This window comes from Apteryx mantelli, chromosome 2, assembly GCF_036417845.1.
Source record: "Apteryx mantelli isolate bAptMan1 chromosome 2, bAptMan1.hap1, whole genome shotgun sequence".
NCBI classification, from domain to species: domain Eukaryota; kingdom Metazoa; phylum Chordata; class Aves; order Apterygiformes; family Apterygidae; genus Apteryx; species Apteryx mantelli.
The window spans coordinates 2,528,283-2,543,401 of NC_089979.1; the positions used below are offsets into that span (position 1 = coordinate 2,528,283).

A 15,119-nucleotide genomic window follows, 5' to 3' on the forward strand; every position below is an offset into this window, starting at 1 on the left:
TGTTTCTGAAAAGGGCTGCTTGAGGTTTTGCAAAGACCTCCCAGCAGGAAGGGTGCTTGTCTCCGTTTTCCCAGCAGTTCGACAGACCTCCAAGTGAGCCCATTAGCAAAAATGGACTGCTCAAAAAATTCTACAAAATATGCAGCTGCAGCAGCAATAGCTCTGAACTGTTAGGCTCCAGTAGGCAATAAACCATGTTTGCAGACTACATCTTCCATGGCATTTAAACTGCTAAAGGAAGAATGAGCTAATGGCACAAAGGGGACTATGGGTGCTTGCTACCTACTTCAATAGCTGTGAAAAGACATGTACTAATGAGGGTGGAAGATGGGGTCTGAGATAGCTTCACCTTTACTCTGGAGAAATAAATACATCTCTGAAAAACAGAATTAATGAAGCCTAGCTTTCAAACTGTGCCTGTCACACAGCCCTTTCCTTCTTCCCCCCCTCAATCTTATGTCTGAAAGTTTGTTAGCCTTTCCTTCAGGGGATGGTCCTAGAGGGTTTCTCTAAAATTTCCATTTAAGGTTTGCTTCCTAGGAATCTAAGCTATGAGTAATGGCATTGTTGTCCTTACGCACAATATCTCTGTGCTTGAAACATGTGCCTTACATAGAGGGATGCAGGCTCTAGCCCTGCTGCTGCCTAAGGGAAATGATCTGGATTCGGTTGAAAATTCTCACCAGAGAGACAAAAGGCATTCTGGGCCTTGTAATCTGCCCTGCAGGAGGCTTCCAGGCTATATGAAATATCCGCATATCCATTGGTAGGGAAACACACTGAGAATAAACCCAAAATGTAGCATTTAAGTTCTCCCCAAGAACTCTTTGCTGAAAAAAGCCTAAGTTTTAGTGCTTGTTCTAGTGGCTCTGTTATACAGAGCTGAGACCTGAGACAACCTGGATGTGTTATACTCCGACTGGTGATGTGATTTTGGACAAGCAGAGATTTGTGTTCATCAAATCCTTGTTCCAAACCAGGCAGGGGAAGGTATTTGAGGCTGAAGTTCCTGAGTTTCACAGGAATACCTCAGCTGCTGTACAGAAAAGAGAGGGCAAAAACCATGTGTCCTGATTGTGTCTAGTATAGACCCGGGTTGACGAGACAGCAGGGGAATGACTAGTCTGAGAGTCTAGCTCAGAGCTAAGCACTGAGACACAAGTCTTGGTGAATTCAGCTTGAATTTGTCTCGTGCAATTACTCAATATTGCAATTTTGCAGTTATGCTTGGCATGCAGGTCCTGTGCCTTTTCCTAAGCTTAATAACATTTGAGGATCCCTCTCTGCCTCCACAGACACACAGTTCATTTGGCTTTCCCCAGATCCTTATTTTGCGATGGATCACACACTGCCATTTCAACCTATCAAAACTTCATTTTCAGAAGGATAAACCAGGTGCATTTGGAAACCACCTTTTTAATAGATGTCGATATACAAGAACAATAAAAAAGTAGTCAAGAAGGCAGAAAAATATCTCCAGGAAAACTCTTGTAAAAATAACAGGTGCATTAGAGAGAGTGTGGGATATGTAGGTATACATGTAAGACAATAATAAAGGCACCAGGTGGCATGCAATCTCATTAGCAATCCACTTGTTCTGGCCAAACAGGCTGTGTTGAGATTCCCTGAGAAGTTTCCCAGAAACTCATAAAATTAGTAGTAGTAAACAACCCTTCTTGGGGGTTGGGAGATACTCGCTGGCTCTGCCTAGCATCCCAACCCTCCTTTCTTAAGTTTTCTTTGTTTTGCAAAGCATCCGCAAATTATCAGGAGGAAAACTAGGGAACAAAGGAGGGGGCATAAGATGAGCATTGGCAGAATCCACAGTAATCGGCTTCACGTTGAAAGCATGAGAACAATTGCTTGGACAGTGATGGCATCTTGATGTGTAAATGGGTTTGTTACTTAACTCTGGTGATTCATGCTGTCAGGCACAGGGATGAGGGAGCTGCCAAATTCAGTGCAAATTCAGTTTCTCTCCCAGAACAGACTGGCAGGGAATTTACAAAGCTGAGGGGTCAATGAAAAGGACCAGATATTGTTAGGATGATCGTGTGGACAGGCAGCGGAAACGTCCCAGAGCACAGCAGCAATATCATTCTCCCATCTCATGGTACAAAGCATGCCACAGAAATCAGTGCACAACCCTTTAGCCCTTTCTCCCACAGCTCCAGTAAACCTGCCCAGAAGGACATGACCTTTACGGACCTTATAGCTCAGTAGGACTACACTTCTCTGTCCTCAGGCTGAAGACTAGGGCAGCAGGTCTTTTCATATTTTTCACATTATCTGTTTCATTTGCGTTCCTAAAAAAAAAGCCTAATTGAAGCTACATGAGTCTTAGCTCTTGGGTGGTTTTGTTTTTGTTTTTAAAGAGTGTTTGGAGAACATGTTCCTGCTGCCCAGAGGGAAAGAGCCAGAAAGAAAAGGAGAACAAAGAAAGAAAGTGGAGATATTTATTTGAGGTAATTTTAGCTGTTTTAAATGGCACTGCCAATCTCCACAGATATTTGTGGAGAGAAAGAGATGAAAAAGGAAAAGGGAAGAAGTTTTTCATTTGTTTTCTGAGGCCCCGAATACAGGGAGAGAGATGCCTTGTCAGAGATGGAGCAGGATCCGAGCTGGTAGCTCTTGGAGCTCAGCTTGGAAGCTCAGACCCCTTCTTGGTCTGGTCCCTTGCATCCTAGGTAGACACCTGAGGAGGCTCTTCTGGGTGGGGGTGAATACACAGTTGCTCCTGTGGGATCCCTATGCTTTGTGTGTGACAAGCAGGGATACGGCATTAGATTTCCCATGAAATATGGGACACAGTGCCTGGGGTACATATCCTGAGATTTATGACTGCCAGGCCTATAGCTCAGTCTGGTCTGATGGATGTTTGGTGAGTTATCTGAAAAGGAAATGCTGTTGCAGAAGATGCTGGACTAGTTAGCTATGTGGAAACTGGAGCTCTTTGGATGTGAAGAAATCACAGCTCATGTCCTAGCCAGAGATATTTTTGAACCTCGTTTTCCACAACTCCCAGGGGAAGGTTGTGCATATAAATAATATAAATTATTTATATTTATATTTTATTTATATAAATTATATTTATATAAATATATAAATGATGAAAAATGCTTTTAAGGTCTCAGTGCCTAGAAGCAGGGCTTTGGATGGAGGATGATGTTCAGTCAGCTGCCTGCCCGGCTGCTGGCAGACACACAGGTCTCTCCTGCTTTGATTGCTTTGCCCTCCCATGACTTGCCACACCAGTCAAGTGGTGCCTTTCACATCCATCACATGTGAAATTTGGGGATGGGGAGGGAGAAGGGAACATCTTGGGAGGGCTTTGGAGAGCCAGCGGTTGATGGAGAGGGCAGGTCTGCATCTGTCCATCTTGGGAGCCAGAAAACTTCAAATCTCAGGTTTCCCCCTCCTTCAAAAGCTCCCTAATCATGAACATCATTTCAGAGAGCCTTCCTGAGTGTGGGGGGCCCCGGTACACCCCAGCAGAGAGCGGGGGAAGGAGGGAGGCTGCAACCCACCCGGGCGCGGGCACGGTGCTGGGGGATTGGCACTTTTGATATTCCCATTTTAGCAATGCCCCGGGGGTGCCACCTGGCCCACTTCCACCCGCTGCTCATATGCTGAGCTCAGATACTCCTGCCTGCCAGGCTGCCTCACTTCCCGGTTTCCAGGCAGGCGGGGGAAAGGCAGGAGCGTGCAACCGATCCCATCTCCCTCGCTGCTCATCCCCTTCACCTGCCCCACTCCCTGCGCCCACTCGCCCGTTTTCCCACGCACCCGCCCACCTCGATGTCTCATCCAGGGGTGGCTCAGGGCACCTGGGGCTGCCGCGGAGATGAATACTAACCTCCGCCCGGCTTCTCTTTAAGGAGCCCATTAATATGGAGCTGTTGCCTTTCCCTCCCCTTCCTCCCCGTCGCCAGCCTCGGCCGCTGAAAAAACTGGCAGAAAATGGGGGTGTGAGGTGGGAAACGCAGGCCTCCGTGTCCTCCCACACGATGTGGGCAGGGTTTTTTTTGGGGAGAAGGTCAGTGGTGACACAGTCATCTGAGTCAAGTGGGGAAAAACCACGGTGCTCGGCAGAGGAGCACAGGCTACACTGGCCAGATGCTCCTGTCTCTCCCCCCAGATCCGTCCCTCTCTCCGTTGCAACATTCCTGCAAGGATGAGGGCTAGATCCGACCGTGCTGGGAGTCAGCTGCCGCTTCCCTCCCCCAGCATTCGCTGGTCTGCGAAGAGGAGGGCTGAATTAGGGCAGCACTGCGTATCCCAGCCCCTCGGTCCCACGGCAGGACCGTCTCTCCCCAACTCAGTTTTGAGGGATGTTTGTCTGACCTGTTTTTTGAGAGCTCCACTGGCAGAGACTGCACACCCTCCCGAGGTAATCCGGCTTCTATCCTTACGGACCTCTCCCTAAAATCAACCATAAATAACCCTGGCTGCAATTGTAACCTATTTTTTCTTTTGTTGTTGTTTTGTGGGTTTTTTTTTTTTGCATTTTTGGCCCTGCTGATGCAGAACAGATATGAGGGGCCTGAGGCAAGTTAGAAGTCCTTCAGCACATCTTCCTCTCAGTGGTCTTCATTCTAGATGGAACCAGCCCCCCTGAGAGGCAGCCCCCATGAGGAGCCGGGAGATTTAGTAAATTCCCCACGATCCTACAGGGAGACACTAGCAAAGAAGCAAACTGGTTCCTCTGTCCCAGATGCATCCTTCTTATTCTGTCTTAAAGGCTGTCTCCTTCCCTGACCTTGACCTATTCATATTGTCTTGGAGAAGACGGCACCTCATGTGGGCCTTGCAGCCTCTGACCTGTAAACCTTTCAAGGTCTCAAGCGCTAGATATGACCTACACATCCACCATCCACCAAATGTCTCTTTTACGTGCTCGCAGATCCACACCTTTTCTAGTGCAGAAATCTGAAATCTCTGGAGCACCTCACTCCCATGGACCTGTCTCCCCATAGATCACTGAGCAGTTGTGTCCAGCTTGGGGTAGCAATGTCCCAGGGACATGTAGCACTGTGCAACGTTTTTTTTTTGGGGGGGGGGAGAGGAAATTCCTGGAGAGCCAACAGCTTGCTCCCCAGCTACAGCTAGCCCTGATATAATATGTTATTTAGTGATGTTTGGGCCTCATACATTCGGAAAAAAAAGAAATGAGTGCAGTCTGCTTCTTGCTCCCCCCGTTTCTCTGCCCCCCGCTGAGCTTCTCTGCTCTCCCTATTTAACCAGCTCTCATTTACGGGGATTTAAAGAACAGGAATGCGAAAGGTGGTTGAATTAGGCTGGGATGAGGATGCACTGAACGAGGCCCCCCTTCCTATCAGAAGGGACCTGATATTACCTTTTCCCTTATTAGTGACGCAGACTCCCCGTTACCACGTGGAGCCGCTACCCTGTTGTTATCCTCAGCCGAGCGGACACAGCTCATGCGCTGACTCAAGCTGCAGCTCCCCGTGGCTAGGAGAGATTAGTGACTAAAAGCGAGGATGCTTAGGGGAAGTCCTTTGTCAACAATGATGCCTGGGGGAGAAGAAAATAAGAGAAATAGCCTAGAAGAAGAAAAGCAAAAGGAAAATGGTGAAAAAAATGTAAGTAGAGTTATCACTGAGCGATAGAGCTGCTGAACGCAGGTAAGTGGTGGCCTAGTTTATGGCCTCACAGCTGCGGTAACTGTGAGAGCAGCTAACTGAGAACTGGCAGACGTCAGTGTACAGACCGTCACTGAGCTCTGGAGAAATGCACTCGGCTGGGAACAGCAGGCTTCCCCACTGCTACCGTGGAAAGGCCCCATTTCCCTTGAATCGCCTTTGCAGACTCCTTAACAGAGCCCACCGCAAAGAGCAGACGCACTCTCAGATTAAAACAGAGGCAGAGCATCCTGTATGCCACCTTCACAGGAGATGCTCGTGGTGCTTTGGTGAGGAAATCACGGTCCAAATGTTGCAAGAAGCAAGCAAGTAAACAAACAATGCCCACAACTGCCCCCATAATGAGTTAAAATAATGAGTGTCTGGTTGCATTTATCTTTTCCTTAACTTTTAGGAATATCGCAGCACTGAGGAGACCTGGGTTGAAACCCCAGTGCCAAATTAGGCAGAGCATGGCCTTGACTGACTGGGATGTAGTCTGAAGACACCTGTGTGGCCATACTCTAATCATGCTGGGGTTGGCAGGCTTGAAAGTGCTTTCAGGTTTCAAATAAAAATAGGTTACGGGGCATCAGCCAGAGGGAACTGAATAAAGTCTGTTAGGGTATGGGTCGCACAGTGATATCCCTGAATTAGCCAGCAGGATCACACATCACCTTTGTGGTGATGAGGAGCTGGGTAACAACCCTCCCTGCTTGGCCTGCGCTGAGGATAGAGCTCCATACCCAAAGAGTCCTTGCATTATTTTATGGGTTGAAGGTCTCAGACGGAGTCTCATTTCTTCACCAAATGCTGCCCCATCCTGTACAATGTAAACAAGCATGGGTTTTGATGCCATCACACATCTTCGTGGATACCTAGTGCAAATATCGGGGATACCATATGCAAAGATGCTCTGCATCCCCTCCAAATCTGGACCTGCTTTCTCTGAACCCTCCTTAGCTGCCTCTGAGGTTTCCTCTGCCTTCCTTTGTGAGACAGAGCTGTTGCAGCTCATAGGAGGGGTAGGACGATGCCATGTTGTGACAGGGGAAAGGGACTGTGGTGGGTTCCCTAATGCCATTCCCACATCCCCTAGTCCAGGCAGAGAAATCCGTGTAGGTGCTGAGAAAGTGAAAGGGTGACTCAACACACTCTGTCCCCCCTGGAAATAGCATGACATCTCCCAAGGAGCTGGGGCAGGAGCAGGTAAGCTACAGGGCAGGGAAGGAGCCTGAGCCACCTTCTCCTCCTCATATGAGCTGCTAAAGATACATGGTGGCATAGCTTCCCCCGGCTCACCGCAGGACCAGGACTATGGTTTGGACACTGGAAAAACAACCTGCCACCAAAAAGGGCAATGCTCCTTTTTTTCCCGTGGAGTTTTCCTCCCCGAGCATCAGCATTAGACCTCACCTAATCTTGCATTGGAGGTATTGAAATTAACCCCAGAGAGATGGGAAAGCAGAGTCAGGGTCGTAGTGGGGAGTGGGGCTGGTCCTTGGACCGCGGGTGGCCCTTAGGGGAGTGTGGGCCCATGTCCCTAGCAGACGGAGAGGAGCACAGTGCTCCCAGACTGGTGGGAGTCAGCCTCGCGCCGCAAGGAGAACCAGGGCTGTACTTGTCACAGTCACCCCACCACCCTTCCTTTTTTTAGCAGACCTGCAATTTGCAACGTTTACCACTGTGGAGGAGTTAGAAAGCACTGAATTTGGAAACTTTTGCTAGAACGTGTGGAGGGGCACATGCCTGAAAGGGGACGAGTGGGGGAAGAGTTGAGCCTGCGGCTAACCATGGGCCAGATTTGTCTCTCAGCAATTTGGTGTAAGGGTGGCCAGAATTCCTCAGGATTTCCAACTCCATCAGCCAGACCTGAATCAGGCCTTAGACATGGGGCTTTATTGTTTTACTAGAAAGAAATATACTCTATCGGCTCATCAGTGACATGCATGAGAAGAAAATGAATTTAGTTTGGAGATGTCTTTCTTCTTGTGTTGACCTCATCAGGGTCATAACAGCTAATGCTAGAGTTCAGATTCTTAAGGCAAAAGGATGAGCAATATTTATGCCTCCTTCAACTTTCAGCATTTAGCCTCAGGCAGGCTCAATGAGGCAAACACAGCACAAGCAGGCATTCATTAACATCTCACCTGCCTGGTGAGGAACCAGAAATATCAAACAACCTATTAAATACAGGGGGAAAAAAAAAAAGAAGAAGAAAGAAGATATTTTTTAAGCCCCAAACAAAACCCTTTATCTTCCCCACAAAGGAAGGCTTGTCGGAGGGAGGAATAAAGAAAAAAGGAGGAGAGACCTTGCAGGTTCCTCAGCACCAAAAGGAAGGTAGCCAATACCAATTACTGTTATTATGCTCATTATTAATATTGATAGTGGGCTGCCCCTACCTCCTCACTTACTTCCCTGCCCTCCCGCCACGTGATGTGGGGGCTCCGGCGGTGGAGCACAATGGGCGACCACTTCGAGCCGGCAGCAACAATGCAGCCGCTGACGTGAGCCGTGTTCCCAACGCGAGGCTCTGCCCTGTGAGTGGCGGCTCCGACGGAATAAAGAGTTCCAGGGCTGGGGATGTTTGAATAGAGACTTATGGTGTAAATTAAACGTGTTATTACTGTTAGCATTATTTTTGCAAAAATAAAATATAAAAAAGCCTAACACCATGATTTCCCTTTTATTTTCTTCCTTTCTTGAGGATTTTGCTACCAGGGAACAAATGACTGGCCATTTCTGCAGTAACCTATAGGAGGATCTGTAGGGATTGAAAGGATATGGAGGTGGAGGGAAGGGTTGCACTTGTTTTGTTTTGTTTTGTTTTTCCATTTCCTTCTAGAAGGAGGAGGCATTTCTGGATGCGAAAGGGAAAATTCTAGGCAGATTTCTGCTGGCACGGCAATCCCTTGTTCGTCGTTAGAAAAAAATTAGTCCTTGCAAAGGTGTGGGGTTAACTGCACACCTGCCTGAAGACTTCTAGCTTTAAGGTGTTCGTGCGGTCCGTGGTGAAGGATGAGGCTCTCCGGACAGTGTATCAAGAAGCAACTTTGTGCACATCACGGTGCATACCTGGGGAGGGACCTTGGTGGTGCAGCAGGGGAATGCATCACCTAGCAGAGCTCTGCTTAGCCTGAGACACCGAAAGACGGCACAACTTGACTGCACCATAGATCTCCCCGTGCCATGGGATCCCTCTGTCCCGCTCACCCACCAGCTTCGGCTGGCCGATGGCTCACAGCTCAGACCCATCTCCAAGAAGCAGCATGCCCTGGGATCCTGCCGTGGTACAGGTCTGCGCTGGCAAGGCAAAACACCCATCCAGATGGGGTGGCCAAGGGATGTCAACCAGTAAAACCAAAACCCAAGAGGAAGGTTCTCCAGGACCAGAGGCGAGGTGTGCTGAAAGCCGTCACCCTGCAAGGAGCGAGCACCTCTGGGCTCTGGGCCTGCCAGGCTGGTGTGACATCCTGGGGGACACGTCGGCATGGGCTACGGCTCGCTGTCCCTTTTGTCTGGTTCTCCTCCCCACGCAGGGTTTTTCTGTCACTGCTTGCTGCCATGCACTCCTTCTGTGTGCCTGTAATTAGTCTGTTGGCTTTTCTTTCTCTTTTCTGACGTTTTGGGCCTGATTCTAACCTCCTGTGCCTTTACACTGTTCAGGAAGCTCCAGGAAGACAACCCACATGACACCATCCCTGCTGAGCTATGAAATATGTTTTTTGCTGGTTTTCTTTTTTCTTTTTTTTTCCTGTCCTTCCCCTCCCCCCCCACCCCCCGCCTTGCTCCTGAAAGCTATTTTGGAGGAAACTGCCCCTACTCACTGCTCACTCTTTTCCTTCCTTCCTCCTGTCTTCTTCTCTCTCCATTCACTTCCCACCTCTGTTTCTGCTCTTTGTGCCCCCCTCTTATCTTGCACCTCCCATGGTCACCCAAAGCACCACATCTTGTGCCAACACCTCCATCCATCTCATTAACGGTTCATCTGAGGCCAGGCAGCTAATTCCAACAGAAATCTGTCTGTCCTGTCCCTTAATGTCTGTCTGTCTGTGCCTGGATCTCATCTGTCTGCCTCAAATTGCCTCTCTTTGTGCTCTACCTCTCCCTCCTCCCTTCATTTCCGGCTCCCTTCTCTCCTCCTCCTCTACCCACGCAGCTTCCTTTAATTAGAAATACAATGCAAATGATTATCACTGTGTCTTAATCAGCAAGTCCAGAAGGAAAACCCCCGTTCCTCCTCCCCTCTCCTGTCCCCCCCCTCCCCCCCCCCACACACCTTCATTGAAGAGCACACAGATCAGGAGAAGAGCTGGGTGAAAAGGATGCAGAATGAGACGAACCTTGTGATGGAGGACGGGCTGGAGGAAAGGGCCAAGGAACCTTATGAAATTCGATGAGGACAAATGCAAAGTCCTGTGCCTGGGAAAAAAAGAGCCCCTGGTGACAATACACGCTGAAACTGACTGACTGGGGTGCAAAAAGGGACATGGGGTCCTAGAGGGGGGACAGTGAGCTAAGCATGAGGCAGCAGTGTGCTCTGGCAGCAAGGAAAGTATCCTGGGCTGTATGAACAGAAGACCATCCAGGAGATCAAGGGGAGTGGTTATGCCCCTCCACTCAGCACTTGTTAGACTATCTCTTGATCCTGTGTTCAGTTTTGGGCTTCTCCAACGTGAGACATTGATCAACTGGAGCCAGTCCAGCAGAGGGTTACCAAGCTGGTCGCAGCTGGAGCACTTGGCCTGTGAGCAGGTGCTGAGGGAGCTGAGTTTGTCCAGCCTGGAGAAGAGATGGCTTTGGGAGAGCTAACAGCAGCCCCTCACTCCCCCAGTGCCTACAGCGAGGTTGTCACAAAGATGGACCAGACTCTTCACAATGGTGCGTGGTGGGAAGACAAGAGACAATAGGTATAAATTGAAATGTGAGTCTGTATATAAAGAGAAACATTTTCCCTCTGAGGACAATCAAGCAGTGGAACAGGTTGCCCAGAGAGGTTATGCAGCCTCTGTCCTTGGGGTTTTCAAGATCTGACTTGGTAAAACTCTGAAAAAACAGGTTTGACCTCCTAGCTGACCCTACTTGGAGCAGGTGGTTGGGCTAGAGACCTCCTGAGGTGTCTTCCAGCCTGGATTAACCCATGATCCTATGACCAGACCTAAGCACCAAGTGATGCTATTCAGACCCTGATGAATCCCCAGCTGTGAAAACTAAGGGAGAAGAAAAGGGAGGTAGCGGGGCGGGAAAGAGCCAGGCGTAGTGGAGTAGATTTTACATCCAATTCATCCGAGGCTCTGGCATTTGATGGGATAAGGTGAAGCTAAAAACACGTCACCCTCCAAAGCTAAATCCAATCTATAACTTGTCCCCTTTCATTGGCAAACTCATGAAGGCCATTTCTGGGGATCCTGGGTGAAAATCATTTTGGAGGAAAACCTTACATTGCTTCAGAGATACATAGATTTCACAGTCTCTCCCAGTCTATGGGACCTCTTAGATACAAGGCAGGTTTCAGGCAGGCTTTCTGGGGTATAGAGACCACATCCTCCACAAAGGCTCCAAATCTGTCCCAAAGCCTTGGATGATCCACGTTTGACCCCCTCTAAACAGAAACATGCATGCACAAAAATCTCTTGCTTAGAAGAGCTGGGTATAAGTGGAAAACTAAGCAAGGCAAAGGGCATAGCACTCTCCGTTACCCAAATCCCTTTCATGATGTCTGTGTGTGATAAAGCAGTGTTGGGAAGGTCTGTTGAATTAAGGATTTTGGTTTCCCACCTCAAAATTTTGTCCCTTTCCTTTCTCACGGGCACTCCCTACCTTCAGCCAAACAGCATGACCCTTCAGTTAGCTCTCCGCTGCCCTAGATAGCCCTCCCATTTCCCCGGCAGCCATATGGCAGAACCGTTTGGCCATGTGCTGTTACCAAGTCACCTGGTAGGGAACAGACCTGTGTCCTCCTATAGCACATTAATATGGGGGTGGGGGGAGGTGGGAAAGGAGTCCTGACCCCTCTCCCTCGTGCTCTTCCTTTAACCCTTGAGCTTAACCACTGCCAGTTTGCTATAAGGGGACTTTGATGAAATGCACGGGGTGGCTGAGACCTCCTTTCGGTGGGTGCTCACTGAAAAACTACCCATCTTCTCCGTACTTTGGTCTTACCAGGCTGGCTGGAGTCACACCAGGAAACACCTGGCAAGGAGCCATGGGAACGGGGACCCATCCTAAGCCTGCCTGGCACCCTGCCCACCACCCTGAGTGGAGGCAAGACGCCTCCCTGCTGTCCATGGGCTTGAAAGCCCTTGCTGGGTAATATTCACAGATCAGCATCCCACTGCCCCCAGCCACTGTCCCTGCGAGGGGAGGAGAAGCCCCCGGCGTCCTCAGCGTCTCTCCAAGGGAAGTTCCGGCAGGGAACTCTCTCTGATTAGGGAATCCTTTATCTGTGGCTTATATAAGCCCCCGGTCTCCTTTTATGGTTGGCTTTTCCTGTCTTGTCAAGAGCTAAGAACAAACGTAGCTTCATCTGCGCTTGTGGGTTGGCTAACTGATTAAGCATCTGATTCAAGCTGAGTACGGAACAGGCTTTTGATGGGTGGATTTAATTTGGTGTAAAAACGTGGATGCAGTCCCTCCCTCTTCCCTCCCTCCCCCCCCCCCGAATATTCCCAAGATAGCGGTTGGTCTGGTGTAATAATTAAGCAGTGGGGATGACTCCCATCTACCAATGCTTTAGAAAGTCCGGAGTGCTCTAGCTTGTACCGAAGTGGCTTTTTAGAATGTTTCCCCCTCTCCTTCCCCCCTCCTCTTTTGTTCTTTTTTTCTTTTTTTTTTCCCCCGTGCTGAATTCCCACCATTTCCAAGCATTTGCACTAAGAGTGAGAGGCTCTGTGTGTGTGTGTGTGTGTGTGTGTGTGTGTGTGTGTGCGCGCGCGCATCTGAGGGCGTGCGGGGGCCCGTGGGCGGCTGGCTTGGTGTGACACACTGAATTCATCCTCATCTCCCCCCTCTGCGAGCCCTGCCAGGGGAAAGCATGCTAATGATGACCTTGCTGAGTAAATAGTTGTGGAATGAATAAGTGTTTTTCCTGCAATCTGAAAGGCGGAAGGTGCGATTACTCATCCATCTATCCAACTGTCTCCAGCACCTTTCAAGTGCTTCTCGCGTCGAGTCTGGGGGCGTGCGCGAGGGGGTGGGAAGCGAGGGGAGGCTGCCAAGATCTGGGTTGCCACAGACACCGGCCTTGCTTTTCCTCCAATGAACGCTGCGCTGAGAGTGCAAGAGGAGGCAGGGCACCACCCACGTGTTGAGCTGTGTGGGGTATAAGTAGATGGAAGTGCCTGGACTAGTGGCAGTTCAGACAGGGAATAAAAGCAGCTCTTTGCATCTCTAGCGAAAGCGCTTGCGACTCTCCAAGTTTCCTAGAGAAGAAATCACCGGGATTTTAGCAGCAGCTTCCGGCTTCTGTGTGCATTTGTATTTCACTGGAGCAGGGGCTCTCGGCGGTTCGAGATTCTCAGCTCCGGACGAGCAGGTAGCGGGCACTCTTTCGGGACTAGACGTCTTAGCCAGCTCCTCTCCTCGTTCCCGGAGGATTCTGGCTGTTTCTGGGACACCCTGAGCACGTGAGACGGCGTTTCCAGCTGGACTCTGGGAGAAATCTGCCTACAACTCTGTCTGGGATCCACGGGGACCAAACAGCTTGCTCTGCGGTGATATCTGATTTGGTTGTGTTTGTGTTGAAAAGTCCTTTGAGGGGGGTTTAGAAGTCTCTGTGTGTCTTTTGAGAAGTGTTGTGGTGGGGTTTTTGAGACCGGACTTGAGCGCCAGGGCTTACAGTTCAGTTCTTTCCCTGTTTGACACTTGTACGGTAGGAACCATGCAGCTGGATAATGTCACCACTGCTGGCATCCACTCCTACCAGGGGCACCGTGGAGTTGCCAACAAGCCCAATGTGATCCTGCAGATAGGGAAATGCAGGGCAGAGATGTTGGAGCATGTCAGGAGGACCCACCGGCACCTCCTGTCTGAGGTCTCCAAGCAGGTGGAGCGCGAGCTGAAAGGCTTGCAGAAATCAGTGGGGAAGTTAGAGAATAACCTAGAGGACCATGTCCCAACTGACAACCAAAGATGGAAGAAGTCCATCAAGGCCTGCCTGGCCAGGTGCCAGGAGACCATTGCCCACCTGGAGAGGTGGGTCAAGAGAGAGATGAATGTTTGGAAGGAGGTGTTTTTCCGTCTGGAGAAATGGGCAGACCGTCTGGAGTCCATGGGAGGAAAATATTGCCCTGGGGAGCAGGGCAAGCAGACTGTGTCCGTGGGGGTGGGAGGCCCAGAGATAAGGCCAAGTGAGGGGGAGATTTATGACTATGCCCTTGATATGAGCCAAATGTATGCGCTGACCCCTCCCCCTGGGGAGGTACCCAGCATCCCCCAGGGCCACGATTCCTACCAGTGGGTCTCTGTGTCGGAGGATGCCCCAGCCTCCCCGGTGGAGACCCAGGTCTTTGAGGATCCCAGGGAGTTCTTGAGCCACTTGGAGGAATACTTGAAGCAGGTGGGTGGAACAGAGGAGTATTGGCTCTCTCAGATCCAAAACCACATGAATGGCCCAGCTAAAAAGTGGTGGGAATACAAGCAGGACTCTGTGAAGAACTGGGTTGAGTTCAAGAAGGAGTTCCTGCAGTACAGTGAGGGAACTCTGACTAGGGATGCTATCAAGAGGGAGCTGGATTTGCCCCAGAAAGAGGGGGAGCCCCTGGACCAGTTCCTCTGGCGCAAGAGAGACCTGTACCAGACCCTCTATGTTGATGCAGATGAGGAGGAGATTATCCAGTATGTGGTAGGCACTCTCCAGCCCAAACTGAAGCGCTTCCTGAGCTACCCCTTGCCCAAGACTTTAGAGCAGCTGATCCAAAGAGGAAAGGAAGTTCAAGGCAACATGGACCACTCTGAAGAGCCCAGCCCACAGAGGACCCCTGAGATTCAGTCCGGGGACTCTGTGGAGAGCTTGCCACCCTCAACCACAGCCAGTCCGGTGCCCAGCAATGGGACGCAACCCGAGCACTCTAGCCCACCAGCTACTGTGATATGAGCTAGTCTGACTGAAGCGGCAGTCTCGGTTATATGAAAGGGAGAAAGGGGAGTATTTAGGAAGCTTCTCCTCGGAGGGAGATTCTGGCTGTGGCGAGACATGAGGTGTGCTCAGTCCAACTGCCCACAGCAGAGGAATTAACTTTGCTTGCGGGGGGAGGGAGGCGAAGGGGGAGAGGCACCTTGGGATTCGGTTGCCCACCTACCTGAGCCATGCAATATGGTGGTGCTGAGGATACTGTTTGCACCACTGTGGGGGACGGACAATTTTATGAGACCCCTGAAAAGAAACTAGAGACAATTCCCAACTTCAGAGGCAGCCGCTCGGCACTGGCGGCTTTCAAGGACTTCATACAAGCGCAGCTATCGGCTGAGGGTTCC

The 15,119-nt window shown here is 50.1% G+C and overlaps 1 protein-coding gene across 1 annotated transcript; it reads left to right on the forward strand.

Annotated features, from left to right (window-relative positions):
* Positions 1 to 13,524: 13,524 nt before the first annotated feature.
* Positions 13,525 to 14,739, forward strand: ARC (activity regulated cytoskeleton associated protein). Its single transcript, XM_013948213.2, has one exon. It carries the CDS (start codon positions 13,525 to 13,527, stop codon positions 14,737 to 14,739), a length of 1,215 nt encoding a protein of 404 aa, XP_013803667.2.
* Positions 14,740 to 15,119: the final 380 nt, after the last annotated feature.